General features: G+C 39.8%; 1 protein-coding gene across 1 annotated transcript in view; it reads left to right on the top strand.

Moving 5' to 3' along the window:
* Positions 1-17,202, top strand: part of OTOG (otogelin) — a 170,557-nt gene that overhangs the window by 64,799 nt on the left and 88,556 nt on the right. The window contains exons 22-23 of the mRNA XM_006024882.1: positions 12,181-12,288; positions 16,859-16,997. Coding sequence (XP_006024944.1) covers positions 12,181-12,288; positions 16,859-16,997 — 247 coding nt within the window. The remainder of the gene's footprint in view (positions 1-12,180; positions 12,289-16,858; positions 16,998-17,202) is intronic.

Here is a 17,202-nt window from a genome sequence, read left to right as displayed (position 1 = left end):
CCTTAACCATATGAGTGGCCCTTCTCTGGACCCTCTCCAGGTTATCCGCATCCCTCTTGAAGTGCGGTGCCCAGAATTGCACGCAGTACTCCAACTGCGGTCTGACCAGCTCCCGATAGAGGGGAAGTATCACCTCCTTGGATCTATTCGTCATGCATCTGTTGATGCACGATAAAGTGCCATTGGCTTTTTTGATGGCTTCGTCACACTGCCGACTCATGTTCATCTTGGAGTCCACTAGGACTCCAAGATCCCTTTCCACTTCCGTGCCACCCAGCAGGTCATTCCCTAGGCTGTAGGTGTGCTGGACATTTTTCCTCCCTAGGTGCAGCACTTTGCATTTCTCATTGTTGAACTGCATTCTGTTGTTTTCTGCCCACTTGCCCAACCTGTCCAGGTCTGCTTGCAGCTGTTCCCTGCCCTCCGGTGTGTCCACTTCTCCCCATAGCTTTGTGTCATCTGCAAACTTGGACAGAGTACATTTCACTCCCTCGTCCAAGTTGCTGATGAAAACATTAAAGAGTATCGGTCCAAGGACCGAGCCCTGCGGGACCCCACTGCCCACACCCTTCCAGGTCGAAACCGACCCATCCACCACGACTCTCTGGGTGCGACCCTCTAGCCAATTCGCCACCCACCGGACTGTGTAGTCATCCAAGTCACAGCCTCTTAACTTGTTCACCAGTATGGGGTGGGATACCGTATCGAAGGCCTTCCTGAAGTCTAAGTATACGACATCCACCTCTCCTCCTGTGTCCAGGCGTTTCGTATCCTGGTCATAAAAAGAGACTAGATTAGTCAGGCACGATCTGCCTGCTACGAACCCGTGCTGGTTTCCCCTCAGCATAATTTGTCCTGATGGGCTCTTGCAAATGTGAGCCTTGATAATTTTTTCAAAGATTTTGCCAAAGATGGAGGTGAGACTGACTGGCCTATAGTTGCCCGGGTCCTCCTTCCTCCCCTTCTTGAATATCTTGGGATATTTTTTTTTATAATTGTATCTTTACTTCTTCTAAATCCCCCAATGATTATCTTTTTATTTTTTTGTTGCATTTAAATCAAAATGCCAGTAAGTTATTATATGGATTCATGGGACTAATGTTGACACTTGTGTTTCAAATAACTTGTTAATTTACTAACTAGTAAAAGGCAGAGCAGTATGACACCTTTATAGGTTAACATGGTCAGAGAGGCATGAGCTTTCATAGGCTGAATCCTACTTCTTCTGACAAAGTTGGTTGTAGCCCACGAGAGCTCATGTCTCTCTAAATGAGTTAAGGCAGTGTAGCTACCTTTATAGACTATTTTCTACCTAAATTCAGACTGGTATGGCTAACTATCTTTGTTACATAGGGTTTTGGCCTTCCCCAGTTTAGATTTGAATGCTATTTATAAAACATTTTCTAATATGGGTAGACCTGATCTCCAGTTTTGGAGATGCCTGCATTCAAAATTCAAAGAGCATACTCTTTGTTTCTCAGGCCCCTGGAAGACATTATATTTATGGCATGAATAATATGTTAATCCTGCCATAAATTATGGTGTCACATGTTCAGGCAATTTATGGTGCCTTAAAATGGCAAACCAGCCACAAAAACTGTTCTATGTATAATGTAGAACTTCTTTGTGGTTTGTTTAGATAGTGCCTTAAATTGAAGGCACATCTGGCATGCAGGCTGCATGATTTTTGGCATGGGGTATAACATTCCTCAGATGCCAATTGTACCTTCATTTTAATTTCTGCCAGGGGCTTTGGGAACCAAGATGGGCCAAAACATCCTTTTGGATCATGTTCAGCCTGTCATTTTTCCTTAGGTATTCTACTGATAAATTATAGCCATGAAAAAGACTATATTAGTAAACTGAAAATTGTGATATTCCAGGTGTAATGAGGTTCTGTATTTCATCCAGAAATATTTTGTCTGCTGCTTTTCCTGTCCAAATGCGAAATTGCTTCTCACTGTATTTTGTAATAAGCAGGTGGCATACCAGCTTAAATAACATGTAAGGAGCTTAAGCTTAAATGAATTCCTGGACTCTTTTTTTTTTTTTTTAAAAAGAAAATCATCACTTTCTAATTTGTACAAAGAAAACAACCAATTTGAAGTCATCTTAAAATGTCTCTTGTCTATGGCCAGAGAAACATAACGGTGTAGGAGGAACGTAATTTGGCCTGAAACATTTTACAAAGCCATTTTTTATGACAAGTATACCCTTGAGTCATGTCTCAGTGAGCATATTAACAGCTCTATGCCCAAGATGTATCCTCGAAGCTGAATGAAAACTCTTGCCCTTTTGGTAAGTGTTGTTATATCTCCTTTTTGAAGAGCCTTGCCTTGTTCATATTCTTCATTTATAAAGGATTAAAGGAAAGAAGCATTTAATTTCCCATTTCTAGCATGAAAAAAAAATTAAAAGCAACATTCTGTTCACCTTATGGATCTCCTATAATCACTAACTGATTGACCCTTAATATTTCACCCTCATTTCTCTTTTGGGTTCAGTAGAAATGTGGGGTGACTACTCATGAAAATTTGATTTCTTCAGAATAAGGGATGCCTGTCTATGTGTTGTTCTATTACATAGGCTAAATCAGTAGTTGTCAGCTTTTTTAGACTCAAGATGCCCCTCCTTTGACTCAAGGCACCCCACAGAAAATGGTAGCTCTTAGTTGTACATATCTTTTGACTACAGAAAAGTAATAGAGCAATTCTTCTGTTGCAAAGACCTCAGAAGGACCACACGACTATGAACACTAAACATTCCTATTTGACGTCTCTGGATTTATCTTGTGCATCATGTTTGCACAACTAACAGCCCTAAGGTTGTTTGGCACCCCATGGCACCCTTGAAAGGATCTCATGGCAACCTGGCTGAGCATCACTGTGCTAAATCAGTATGCTGACCTTTTTATGAGCTACCTGGAAGAAGAATTCCTCAAGGACTGAACCATCAAACTCTTGCTATACTTAAGATACATTTATGATATCTTCATCATTTGGACTGAAAACCTGCAATCTCTGATTGATTTCCATCAGAAATTTAGCAATCATCACCCCTCCATGCGACTTTCTCTTGAATACTCCAGCACCAACATCTCCTTTTTTAGACACGATGATCAGTATCCAGAATGGTAAAATACAGACCGCGTTATACAAGAAACCCATAGACTAACATACATATCTGCACAGAACCAGCAATCACCCTAAACACACCAAAAAAGCTGTGATAATACAACCAAGCCCTCAGATACCATCGAATTTGCACTAAGGAGAACACCTGGGATTGCCACCTCACAAATTTTATAAAGGCTTTCACTCAACAAGGACACTCCTCCGGAGAGATAGGTCGCACGTTTGAAAGAGCTACCCAGATACCATGTGAGGAGTTGCTGCAGTGCAGAAGGAAACCCCCCATGAATCGTACAACACTGGTTATGACATATTATCCCTCCCTCGGACCTATACAGAAAATCCTCAAACAATTACAACCCATATTAGAAGGAGACCAAATTCTTAAAGAGATCTTCCCAGAACCACCCATCCTAGCCTTCAAACAAGCACCAAACCTCCCTAACCTCATCACCAGAAGCAAACTTCCTGTTATAATACTTATGAGCCCAAAACATTCCTGAAACACAATGTTTTCAGCCCAAGCATTCCTGAAACACACTGAATGGATCCAGACCATGCCATGACGAAATGCAAAACCTGCCAACTTATCTCCACCACCCCCACAATTAGTATACCTCACAACTGAACCATCAGCATTCCTGGAGCTTACAGCTGCACCTCCAGAAATGTAATATGTCTCATCCAATGCACGAAATGCCCTGATGGAAAATATGTAGGAGAGACCAAACAACAACTGTGCATCAAAATGAATGCACACTGGAAATCTATTAAGGACAAGAATACCCAATTACCTGTGGGAGCACATTTCTCACAAGAAAACCAGTGTCTCTCTTCTAATCCTCAAAGGGAATTTACATAACACTTTTCACAGACGAGCCTATGAACTTCACTTCATAAACCTCCTGGGTACAAAGTCATGGGCTAAATATAGACATTGGATGTATGACACATTATAGCCTGCCTGACATCTGAGTCCCCAGGTATCTCTCCATGATCTACCAGCTACATTCATTCCCCTTCCTCCACTCTGCCCCCCACCCCCTCCCCAGCCTCTCTCTCATCCATTGACTCCTGAATTTACATCTTCACTGACTGCCTGTCTTGCATGCATACCAGCCCAGCCTCTGGCTTTTTTCGGCTATAAATTTATCAGCTGGACTACAAAAGGAGTATTGTAAATTCCCTTTGAGGATTAGAATTGAGAGACTGGAGAGAGACAGCTGCTCTGGGGAGGGGTTTTGGCAGGATCAGAGTGGGTTGCCAAACTCGTAAGGGTGGCTGGCCACCTGGGGGTGGGGAGGTCAAAGGACTAAAAATATACCTTGTCAGATTGGGTGGGGAGGATAGGAAAAGTGCAGCCTTGGAGCTAGGGCATGCATCTGGGCTTTCTCAGCTCTGGGTCTGTGCCCTGAATGGGACAGACAAGGTTCCTTGGGTGAATTTGATACCTTTTATTAGACCAACCCAAATGGTTGGAGAATAGTTATTAAGCAAGCTTTCGGGTTCAAAAACCCTTCGTCAGGCTAAGGAAGCTGCAGCAGTTGGTGTGTGCTCTTCCTGGATGGAATGAAAAGTAAACAAGCCAGGGGCTGGGCTGGGCTGGGGAGTCAGTTGCCAGGCAGATTATAATGTATCAAAAATCCAATGTCTATGTTTAGTCCCTGATCTCTAGTATCCAGCAGGTTGATGAAATGGAGCTCATAGGCTCGTCTCTGGGATGTGTTGTGTAAATTTCCCTTGAGGATCAGGACTGAGAGATTGGAGAGAGAGTGGCCCTCCTGTGAGAAATGTGCCCCCACCGGTAATTGGGTATTTCTGTCTTTGATGGATTTCCGGTGTGCATTCATTCTGGTGCGCAGTTGTCGTCTGGTCTCTCCTACATATCTTCCATCAGGGCATTTGGTGCATTGGATGAGGTATACTACATTCCTGGAGGTGCAGCTGTAAGATCCTGGGATGCTGATGGCTCTGTTGTGGGGTGTAGTAATAGTGGGGGTGGTGGAGATGTGGGGGCAGGTTTTACATTTCTTGTCATGGCACGGTCTGGATCCTTTTGGTGTGTTCTGGGGTTGAGGAAGTTTGCTTCTGGTGATGAGGTTGGCGAGGTTCGGTGCTTGTCTGAAGGCTAGGATGGGTGGCTCTGGGAAGATCTTTTTAAGAATAGGGTCTTTTTCTAATATGGGTTGCAATTTTTTGAGGATTTTCCGTACAGGTTCAAGGGATGGGTGATAGGTCATAACCAGCGGTGTGCGATTTGTGGGTGTTTTTCTTCTGTACTGCAGCAGTTCTTCACGTGGTATCCAGGTGGCTCTTTCAAACGTGCGATCTACCTCTCTGGAGGAGTGTCCTTGCTGGGTGAAAGCCTTTTTAAGATTGGTGAGGTGGCAATCCCGGGTGTTCTCTTCAGTACAGATGCGGTGGTATCTGAGGGCTTGGCTGTATATCACTGCTTTTTTGGTGTGTTTCGGGTGATTGCTGGTTCTGTGCAGATATGTATGTTGGTCTGTGGGTTTCTTGTATACTGTGGTCTGTATTTTACCCTTCTGGATACTGATCCTTGTGTCAGCAAGGGTTTGATGGTGCAGTTCTTAAGGAAGTCTTCTTCCAGGTGGCTCATAAAAAGGTTGGCATACTGTGGGGCCATTTTAGTGCCCATAGCTGTTCCCATCATCTGGAGGAAGTGTTGATTATTAAAAGTGAAATTGTTGTGTGTGAGGATGAAGTGTATAAGCTCAGTGATATCTTTGGGTCTGTATTCTGGGTTGTAATCTTGTTCCTGTAGATATGTAAGGCAGGCATGGATGCCATCCTGGTGTGGGATGTTGGTGTATAGGCTGGTAACATCCGTGGTGGCTAGGAGTGTGTTGCTGGGAAGGTGGTCTATGTTTTTAAGTTTCCGTAGCAAGTCTGTGGTGTCTTGGACAAAACTTGCTCTGTGGGTGACAAGCGGTTTTAGGATGGATTCATACATGGGACATACATTTGGTAGATTGAGTTAACCCATGCTAGATCTAACTTAGTGCACCTTTGTTTTCCCTATCTCTAAACAAAAAGGCAATTATTCTCTCACCTAAATCTAGATGGAAGGCTTTTATTATACCTGCCAGCTTCCTGAAATCCCTTTTACTTCAAAAGTGATGCATTACATTTTGTTTAAGCTAGCACCTTAGAGCAGAAAACATACATTTATATTACATTTATTAAAGTTGCAGTTTTTTTCCTGTTAAGGCTTTTTTGAGTGAAGATAAAGACCATGATCCAGTCAAGCCATCACATAGCTGGATTTTTTTTATCCCCGGTACAGTTCAGGTGGTTTTCATGCTAACACTGTAGAGAGTACAAAGCAGGGAACTATTTGATCTGACTCCAAATAGCTGCTGCTATTTTTAACTGGCAAAGATTGGTGGGTCTAGTGATCCATTAATTTTGATTGAATTGTCCTCCTTGTTGAAAAACTACTTCAGCAATAAAATTAAGTCAGTAGTTTAGCAGCTAACTTGTTATCCTGGTTTCCTACAGGTAGAAAACAGAACCAGGAATATCTTTTATGATCCATGCACAAGTTAATTAATATTAATACATAATAATACAGAAAAAAGAACAATTCACTTATTGACTAATTATATGTGGAGAAAAATTTTGGAAAACCTGGGTAATGCTCTCTTGGTAATGCAAAAATATTAGAAATATTTTCTTTGTCTTTGTCTTTCTTAACTGCTGTATCTGTCCTGCCTACAACAAAAGATCTTCAAGGTAGATCCTGTCTTTTACTCTGTTTTTACAGCCTTTAATACAGCTAACAACCAAGCTTATTCAGTGTACTTCTTTCTGATGAGAAACATTCATTTTCCCCTTGTGGGGAAAATGAATGTAATGGTCAGTGTGAGTAGGTGTGGGGAAGCAAAAGCTAATTCCATACCATGTCAAGCAGGAAGGGCTTGTAAGGATAGTATTGGACTGGCCAGTAGATACCAAGTGATTAGAGGGAGTCAAAGGCTGCCAGGAGGAGGAAATGGGCTGCTGTGGGGAGTAAATAGAAGCAGGAAAAGGAGGTGCTGGGACCAGTAGTTTTGTAAGAAGGATTAGTGGAAGTATGGTAGAACCTAGATTAGCTTCTAAAATTCTGCCCCTCTCTCTATTAGACTTTCCAGTTGTGTATCCAGGACTCCCCCATGGCTTTGTTCCAGAAAGGGAGGCATAGAGCTGGAAGCTAGATATGTTCCCTGAAATGGAATGAGGAGGCACAGCAGCCTCCATCAGCCTGGAGGGACAACTGCAGAGGTCCGCCTGCACCCCACATAACAAAGTACTATGGGACAACCTTATGAAATTACTGAGCAAGTGGCCTGACACTTGGCAACCCTGGGCAATATTTCTTTAGCTTAAATTGATAGTAAGCAGACATCTGGGATAGAAAAGACCTCTACGTGCCCTGACACTCAACTAATACAACTGCATAGTGCACCCAGCATCATTAAGAAACATTTAACAGGAACAAATCACTCCAGTTGGCCAACCACTAGATCGTCCACAGTGGAGTCACTAGGTGCTATGGTAATGATTAGAACATGCACAGGATAAACTGTTGTTTCTTCTTTTATTCCCTGTCAGCTACAGGGATATTACTTGTGGCATTGGAGAATGATCACAAGAAGTGTCATTTACTATTTCTTTCAATCCTGTGTTGTCTTTTACACACAGTAAAGATCCTTGTGATTTAAGATTTGAGGAGCTTTTTTTTTTTTTTTTTTTTTTTTTTAAAGAAAATTTTCATGTTCCAAGTTAAGTCAAGTCCAAATCCATGAGTCAGTCCAGAACTGTAAGTGACCCTACAACCAGCAAACCTTCCACCCTCACCAAAGGCTTCAGATATTTCCAAAGTCTTTTGGCAGGCATCCTATCTGCAGGCCCAAGCTCAGAGGCTTGCAGTTTGGATGCCCCCAAGTTTCACCTGCCCTCAGCCATATGGTCACAGGAACAAGCTAAGGAGGAGCCTTCCAGTTAAGATTTGAGGAGCTCAGAAAGAAAGTGAGAGAAGCCCTGGTGGAAAGTTTGTGGGTAGACTTGGGTGGATTCAGGGCTGCACAGATCTGCCTTTGTATAGTGGAGGGGAAGAGGGGTATAATGCACCCAGACTGCAGATTATTGAGGCTGCAGTAGTGGTCCATGCAAACTCAAGAGAATCTTCTATTTCTCAAGCTCAGCTTTTTGGGCTTTGCTGAAGTGAGGAAATATTTATCTTTTAGGCTTTTCTTCTCTCACAAAAGCCATTGATTGTCTCTAATCATACCCATGCCATGATCATTATTTAAATATGCCAGTAGGGCTTAGGAGAGCAGTTGATCAAAGACCTGAAGAATGATAGTTTTGGGGAATCTGATTCAATTGCAGTTGATTCTGATGAAAGGAAAGAGGAATATGTATAATTTTAGCAATGATCTTTACATTGTACATTCAGGATAAGCATTAGAAATACATTTTGATATTAATATGAAAAGAGATTGTTGGGTCTAAATAGCATTTTGTTATGAATTCTTAGATCACTGAAATCCATCTGGTTGCTTGGCTTTACAAGAGAGAAAGCTGTTATCACTTGTTCTATCCAGTATTATATTACAGAGATGAAACTTGTATTTGGTCTTGCCTTGTCAACATGATGCTCTTTGTCTGTGAATGTGACCTATTCAGTTTGGAACTTAAAGCAGTGGGAAATTTGGTCTTGTAGTAACCTGTCCAGTGAGTGACGGAAAACTTGAGAAGAGTGTAGCTTACAAAAAACATTTCACATGCTCTGAATTACAATCGTTCAATTAAATATCTTTTCCTTTGGGTTGTCAGTGTGCTTCCAGTAAAAAGCTATAGAGTGGAATAAATGATGTAAAAAAAAATGTACACATGCACTGAAGAACTGTCTAAGCCATAGTTACAAAATTTAATTTACAAAATACTAATTTATCCATTGCTCACAAAAAGCAAATGCTGTGATGAATGTACTAGATGCAATAATAAGGTTTTCTTTTTTGGGTGCTATATAGAGAAAATGGTGACACCAACCAGGTTGTCTGGGATTTGACTACCAATGTTAATTTGTTTTCCTGATGCAGATAATTTAGATCAACTGTATTACAATGCTGAGCTACAGACGTGACTTCTGAATAAACAGAATTAGTAGATTACTTCAAGGAAAACACATAACTCAGAATTATATTTATCCTTACAGAAATGTACCTTTATTCTTACAAACTTTTTATTCACCTCCCCCCTCCAAAAAAGAAAAAGAAAAATACAAACCCTGCAGTGATACTTTAAAAGATTATTTCTTGCCCCAAATTAGTAAATGTAAGTGCTCAGCCTCTGGTGTGTAATCATTTTAGATATTATGGAGCCTTTAAAAGTGAAGCTTTCCTACTTTTCTGTCTAACTAGCATGTTCTGTACCCTCATTTTTTCATATAGTATTAGATGGGAACTGTAGATAGGAAGCAGGGTATACACTCCTGGAACTTAAGGCATGCTGGAGCCATAGTAATTGCAATGAAAAGACTGTTTTATGCTGTTCCATCTAACTAAAGATTCACAATGTTTAAAATTTGAATTTCTCATTCTATAAATCATAATTTTTTGAGTTTATGGAACTTTAAAAAATTGATTAATAAGCCATTAAGGCCTTTGCAGATTTATCTTATTAACTGGCACATAAAACTGCATAAGCAAAAATGTTTGCAGAATTTTTTGAGACAAAATTTTTGTGGGTCTTGTGGAAAATTGTCACTTCGTTCCAACATGTTATTCATTACATGTATGCATTACATTGTACAGTATTTTGCTAGAACTTCTGTAGAGTCGGGCAATTCAGTAATGTCTGTATTAAGTCTTTTCCATTTTACATCTCAGCTTATTTATCCCTGGTATACTTATTATTTATTCTAGGTTTTCAGGACTCTAGTAAAAACTATACATGAAAGCATATGTTTTAAGTTTCCCATTATTTGATTTACTTTGCTGTGATGCACTGTTCTTCTATGTTGTTGGAGGCTCCAGACATTTTTACTATACTTCATTTAAGGTTTCATTTTTAGTTATTACTACTTTTGTCATTTGTAAGCAAGATTCTGGATTTCAGATTTCAGTCTTAACCTTGGAAACACTTTTGTATGTGTTAACTTTACTTTTGTGAGTAATTTCTTTGAAGTCTAGAGGACTGCTAGTACAAATAAAGGGAGGCATATGTGTAACTGTCTTTGTTACATTGTATGCCATTAGTAATCATGGAGTGTGTCTACATGTGCCAATTTAAGACTCATTATCCATTTTTAAGCCACATTAAGGGTGCGGATCTACATGTGTGTGCCCTTAATGCTTCTTAAAAATGACAATTTTAGGCTATTCATGCCTTAATTTGATACCTGCAAACCTGGTTTGCCTGGTTTTGGGGTTCATGTGTCCAGCTCTCTGCACAAATGTAGGATTGCTGTTTCTAAACTATCTTTGACCAAATGTGTGTCCAGCCTTCTCTTGAAAACCTTTAGTGAAGCAGATTGCTCAACTGACTTGCATAGTTCCAGTGATAATAGGATTACTTGAAACAACCATATAATTTAACATGGAAAAGTATCACAGGAACCAATGCTGAGAAGCTGAATCACTACACATTCAAATTAGAAACAAGGCATAGATTTTTAGCAATGAGGGTGAAATTACATATTATACTTAGACCAAGATAAGGGCACTTAAAACCTGAGCATCTGCAAGTTAAAACTTGTCCTAACTACCTCCTGAGTGTCTCAAAGTTACGCTACTTCAGGCAAGTGTTAACTCTGGACCTTGCTATATAGCTCGTGCTAGGGTAACTTCAGTCTGCTTTATGGAGATAAAATGAGCAATTCACAGTCCTCCAGCATCCCACGATACACTGTTCCCAGTCCCTTCTTTTTCCCTCTCCCCTCAGAGCTGGGAGAGAGCCCGGATGTTCTGGTTCATAGCCATGTCCCTGTTTGCTAGCCCTCTAATGGCAAATCAGAGCTGTGCAGGTAAAAAATGATATTCAGCTTTTATGTTTGACTTCTCACAGCACGTTCTCACTTTAACACTGCTTAACACTCCACAGATTTAGTATGGTTTAAGTGTAATGGATAACTTCATCCTGACAGTGATTAACACATGGAACAAATTACCAAGGGAAGGAATTGAGTCTCCATTTTTTGTCTTAAAATAAAGACTGGAAAAGTTCTGGAAAAAATATGCTATATTCAAACATAAATTAATTGACTCAGTACAGAACGAACTAGGTGAAATCTACAGAGTATATACAAGTTCAGATTGGTTTATCTTAAAGCATCTTTTGACTTAAGGCAGACAAGCTTCTTTGGGTAAATGTGATATATTTTACTAGACCAACTAATTAATTGGAAAAATTGTTCTTTGCAAGCTTTTGGGTACAAACACCCTTCTTCAGGCATAGGGACAGTGTTTTGACTTGAAGTCTTTATATCATTCAATAAGTCTTTTTAGGGCTAGCAACAGGGTTCGAATTACACTTTGACTTTTGTGGGGGTTGGAGGTGGTGGAAGCAGCAGCAGTGGCTGTAGAGAGAAGCCACAGGGCAGCCTGGGCACAGGATCCGGGCAGCTGCAGCAAAAAGTGCCTGACAGGGAGAGGGGAAGTAAGGAGGGGGTTTTTCCCCCATGTTAAACACTAGTTTCTGCCCAGCTGCCTGCACCTTATGTCTCTTATGGGGGGGCTCAGCCCCCCATGTAATTTGAACCCTGGTTAGCACTTATAGTGTCCAATGCCATTCTTAACGTTAATTAAATGGACAGTTAAATTATCTGTGAATGGAAGTAACCAAACTGCATATTTGTAAGCGTTGATTAAAACTTGCATTCTTCAGTTCCTGAAAATTTAAAAAATATGATAGGTGCTTTTAAAAGAAAAAGTTAGCTGGATGACTTGAAAATCATTTACAAGTGTAGGAAAATATTTATAAATATGTAAATCTGAAAGTTATATTTCCGTTGAATGGATATGTGATGTTATGTTTTTGATAGCCTCGTTAAATATGGTGATGCATGCTTTGAGCCAGATGAATGCCCATGTTCATGGAAAGGAAAGGAATATTTTCCTGGTGATAAAGTAATTTCTTCCTGTCATACCTGGTAAGTAGTACTCTGTTCAGTTCCATGTTAAATTTAATTTATCTGCTAACTAAAACTTGTCTTGTTTTGTTTTCCTATTTCTTGATTATAGTTTTAAAGCCCAATTCTGTTGTCATCTATAGTAATTTTATTTTTACACTTGCAAATAAGTGTTAAAAATAGATTTTTTTGAAAACTGGAATATTGTTTCAAGGGTAACCAAACAACAGCATATTATGTGAAAGAGGTCTGGGCACTATAGGCAAGATTTAGAAAATTTTTATTCTTGACTATTGATATCCCAAGGTAATCTAAATTTAAATCTAACCTCAATTGTTAATTCACCAGATTTAGGACAGAATCATATTTCTGTAGAAAATGCATCCCAGTAACTTTTTCTTGAGAAAAGGTTTTCTTCTTTTTCAAATTTAGAATTGAAATTGAGAAGCCTATGAGCCAAAAAACATAGCCTTAAAACCATTAGTATACATGCTACAGTTTTGAAATAAGCAAATTCTATCAGCAAGATAGCAGATCAATAAAACTGGTGACTGACTCTTTCTGTGGGTAATAGTTAATGAATCAACAAGATTTTTAAGAACCGTTCCCAATAGAAACATCACTTTATAAGCTTAATAATTTAAACTCAGAAACTGTCCACTTTAATACCTAATGCTAGGAATCTACCATGTGACCTAAAACCATGTCACTCTGCAAACCTTCCTCAGCACCCACAGTGGAGGCTTGGATACCACTACTTACACCACTTTCAGTGCAGTAGGCAAAGATTCCATATAAAAAGCTAAAATCTGAACCTTCCACCCCTTTCTCAAAAAAACCAAAACTCCCAAAAAAACTCCAAACACACCATTATCTTATCACCCTGAAGAGAACTGTTTTCCTAGTGGTTCCCTCCTCTATTCTCCCTTTTCTCCTGTTCAACCTAGAAGTCGGCATTAATCATTTATCTAGATCATCAGAGTAATTAGCCACATTTTCAAACATCAAGATATTATACAGTACTGTAGCCCGCAACTTCCCTGTCAAGCTGCTCCTTCTTTTTGACTCTTCTCTTAATCTACCAGGGATATTTAACTGGTATTCACCTGGTAAACTATTGGAGCTGGCAAAAATCACTAGAGCCTAAAGCAATGAAGGCTTGTCCAGTCGCACTAGTCAATGCCTTGTCTGGATGTCTTCGCCCCTCCAGCCTTGTGCTGACTGCCTACCTCTGCCTCTCGTCAGGTCCTCAGTATCTGCTCTAGAAGATATTTGTAGTCCTTTGGCCGACTGGTGAAGCGACTTACAAGCCATCTCCACTTGGCAGGAAGGTAAAGCGGCCCCGGGTTACTTACCCCCTTATTTCCAAAGGCCTCTGCACTTGGAGCTGTTGTTGGATTGCTTGCATCAAAGAGAATCCTTACTCCCATCTAATTTCTGTAGGACCTTACCAAAATCCAGCAGCATTGAAGGCAAAAAGACACTAGATAGCTAGTCTTCACTAATTTTTGCTGAAGGAAAGTCATTTTTGGTTGGAAAATCTTATGGCATTCCCCGTTCCACACAAACTCACTCTTCTGGGACTTGGGCCCTTTGTGGTTCCTGTCTCCATGTCAAGAAGTAAAGACTTGCTGAGTGACAAAAACTTTTCCAACAACAGACTAGGTCCACACCAGGCTTCCACTGCCAACTTGATTACACCAAAAAATGACATACAGTACAAAAAGGCCATGGAAAAAATGCACGTGTGCTATATGAAACGTGTCATTTGCCCATGCAAAACCAAAGAGAGCTACCATACAAAACAAGCCCATTGAGCCTTCATAACATTTACCAATTTGTTTCAAACTTTATTTGGTATAGTCTCATGATAATCCCAATAAGAATAAATATGAAACAATGTGGTATTGATATTAAATGTCCTGCCATTAACCATGAGTTATATAACTATTAACATAATAGATTAGGCCAGCATATGACTGTACTATAATAACAATGATCTGCAGAATTATGTCTTAAAATTGCAAATATATCTGTATTTACGACTTCAGTAATAGCAATATTTGTTAAGAATGGATTAATGCCAAGAGACATTGAGGGCAGTGGTTGGGTCTGCACAGCTGTTGCTCCTGTATGTTTCTCAAATTCTGGGGCTGACTAGTTTAGACCTTAAAGCAATCGGCAAGTGCCTCTGGATGTTTTAACTGTTGTCACCTACAGGAGACACCTGTGGCCTGAGGCAACTGAAGACAATGTTAGTTGGTGTTGTTCTCAAATGCACTTGTAGAGGGCCTCTATACTGCTTGCATGATAGATGGTGGTCCTTTCTTATCCCTTAGAGGCCAGCATATAGAAGAGGCTTGAGATGGCTCAGGAGAAAAGTTGTGGGGTTCATGGCTAAGTAAATCTAGTGATCCCAGCACATCATGTAGGGCATGCAGAGCAGTATTCTTTATTTCTTCCAGCCATTTCTGTCTCCTTCCAAATCTCTTAAGTCTTCTTAAGAGAATTGTCAGAATTTAAAGGTAACATAGTAGTAAGTCAACGTAAATGAACATAAACTGGTATAAGTTATCTGCCTAGGGGAAGCAAGGTGGACTATGTAGGAAAATAAGTCTACAATAAAGCAGGATGAACCCTCTGAGGGTTTGAAGGGTCAAGTACTGAGATTCCATGAGTTAACAATTGCCTGAAAATTCAGGGTAGTAGACTTGATGTCTCAGGTGGTGCCTTTCAGTCCCATGTTCCTATGCTCCTGCTTTAAGTTGCATTCCCTTCTACCTTCCTGAGAATTGTTTTTTTCAAACTAAAGCAATGGCCTTCTACTCTTCTATCACATAAAATTAAAACTAATATTAATACATGCACTATTGATATTAATATGGATGTTAATAATTTAATTTTAACACTTGATTATTTACCATATACTAGTTATTGTATCGGCTATTTCACAGGAAAAATCAGACCCTTAATTTATTCAAGCAGTGCAAACCCCATTTAAGGAATCAGTAGAGAAATCAATTATTCATTTTCAAAATAAATGTACTATGTGCGCTGAATAGATGCATACAGTGCTGAACATATAAAACATGTTATATTCAGTTTAAAGGTTATGCTGTAATTGTATCAAAGGAATGACTTAAAGCCTTTATGTAGCATGAAGTTTCCAAAGATGCAAAGTGATTTTGGATTTTAAGTCTCATTTTCAAAAGTGACAGACCATGTCTGCAGGGTAGACGTTAGGAGCCATACCCTCAAACGTACTGGTGTTCTGCATGGGCTGCTTCTTAAACCACAAGTAATGCAGCTGTATCTCTACAAGTAGTGCTGTTGTATCTGTGTGGTGCTGTAGAAGGGCTGATTAGCATTGGGGTGGGCTGAAGCACCTGTCTGAAGTTGGGGTATGGACCCTCTTCCCCTTCCTCCTGTTTAGAAGGCCACTCAAGCAGCGTGACATGTATGGGGATGCCATGGAGCTATGTCCTTAGCCACTTAGGAGCATGAGTCTTATTATAAAGTTCATAACAGCTTCTGCTGTTTTTTAAAATGGAGTTTAGGCTCTAAAGCACTTAAAGAGTATTTAATTTATTCCCTTGGTCTCTATTCATGGAAGTGTGGGCTGAGTAGAGGACTACAGGAATTAAATTGGCCACAGATATATTGCTTACTGGGTGTGTCTACACATGTATAAAATGCACTTTTTCTAATGCGCATTAAATTTAGTACTTCCAATGTGAGATACTAAATTAATGCTCATTAGGCTGCATTAATGCAGAGTAGCAGATGTGCATTTTTTTAGTGACACAATGCACAGTATACTGTTTTACTGCGCATTAGCATGATGTCGCAGTTTTTTTATATGACACTTTAATGCACTGTAAAATAGTCTACTGTGCATTAAAGCGCATGTGTAGATGCGTCCACTGATTCCAGCATTCAGCCTTTGTTGAAACAACCATGTTATGTGCCTCAAATAAAGGGATTCCTTGTAATATTGGCCATGGACAAATATTTACTTCAAGCAGTTTAAAAAGGAAAGGGGGAGCTGCTACTTGGGAAGATTAGAGCAGCTGCTACCCTCTAACTACTCGTAGCAATAAAAGCAAGCCTGTAGTAATTCAAGTGAGATAAACCTCACCAAATTTACCCATGGATAAGCAAGGTTACACTTGGAAGCAGTTCTGCTACATTTGTATTGGTACAGACTTGTGCACACGTAGCAGTTAGAGGACAACACAGATTTCACAACCCCTGAGCAGCAACTCCCCCTCTCTCTGAAATCATTCAAAGTGAATGTTTATCGTAGATAATATATTAAATTAGTAGTGAGGCCATTTTTTTACTGATTCAACATAAATGCTATGCCAGTGTCAGGTATGCTACACAACCTACAGCTTCTAACACCTGTAAATGGAAAGTATGTAAAAACAAAATGTATTTTTTTAGGTTGAAATACCTTATACAATATTTGCTACTGTTTTTGCTTTTCTGTTAATATTTCTAAGGTTTGAAAGATAATCTGTGAATTAATTGTGCCTTGCTTGTCAGTGATTACATCTGATAGTTCCATTTTTGATCATACATTTTTCAGCGTCTGCCAGCATGGGTCATTTCAATGCACCTTCCACCCCTGCCCATCGATGTGTACTGCCTATGGGGATCGGCATTACAGGACTTTTGATGGACTCACTTTTGACTTTGTTGGAGCTTGCAAGGTTCATTTAGTTAAGGTGAGATCTTTTCTTTTCTGGTTCCCCAAAATCAAGGTTTAAAAATGAAGTAGGGGAAACTTTTGCAACTGAAAATTTGGTAATGTATTTGTGTTACTTACATATTTTTTAAATTACTTGCTTTACTTATGCCACAGTATTATTTTGTTAAGATTATCCTGCAGGCAATTTCTTTTTGAGTTATGCAGTTGCAGTAAACATGAGC

This window comes from Alligator sinensis, unplaced genomic scaffold (genome assembly GCF_000455745.1).
Source record: "Alligator sinensis unplaced genomic scaffold, ASM45574v1 scaffold447_1, whole genome shotgun sequence".
NCBI classification, from domain to species: Eukaryota; Metazoa; Chordata; order Crocodylia; family Alligatoridae; genus Alligator; species Alligator sinensis.
The sequence above is the reverse complement of the archived record's forward strand: the minus strand, read 5'-3'. Positions and strand labels throughout refer to the sequence as shown.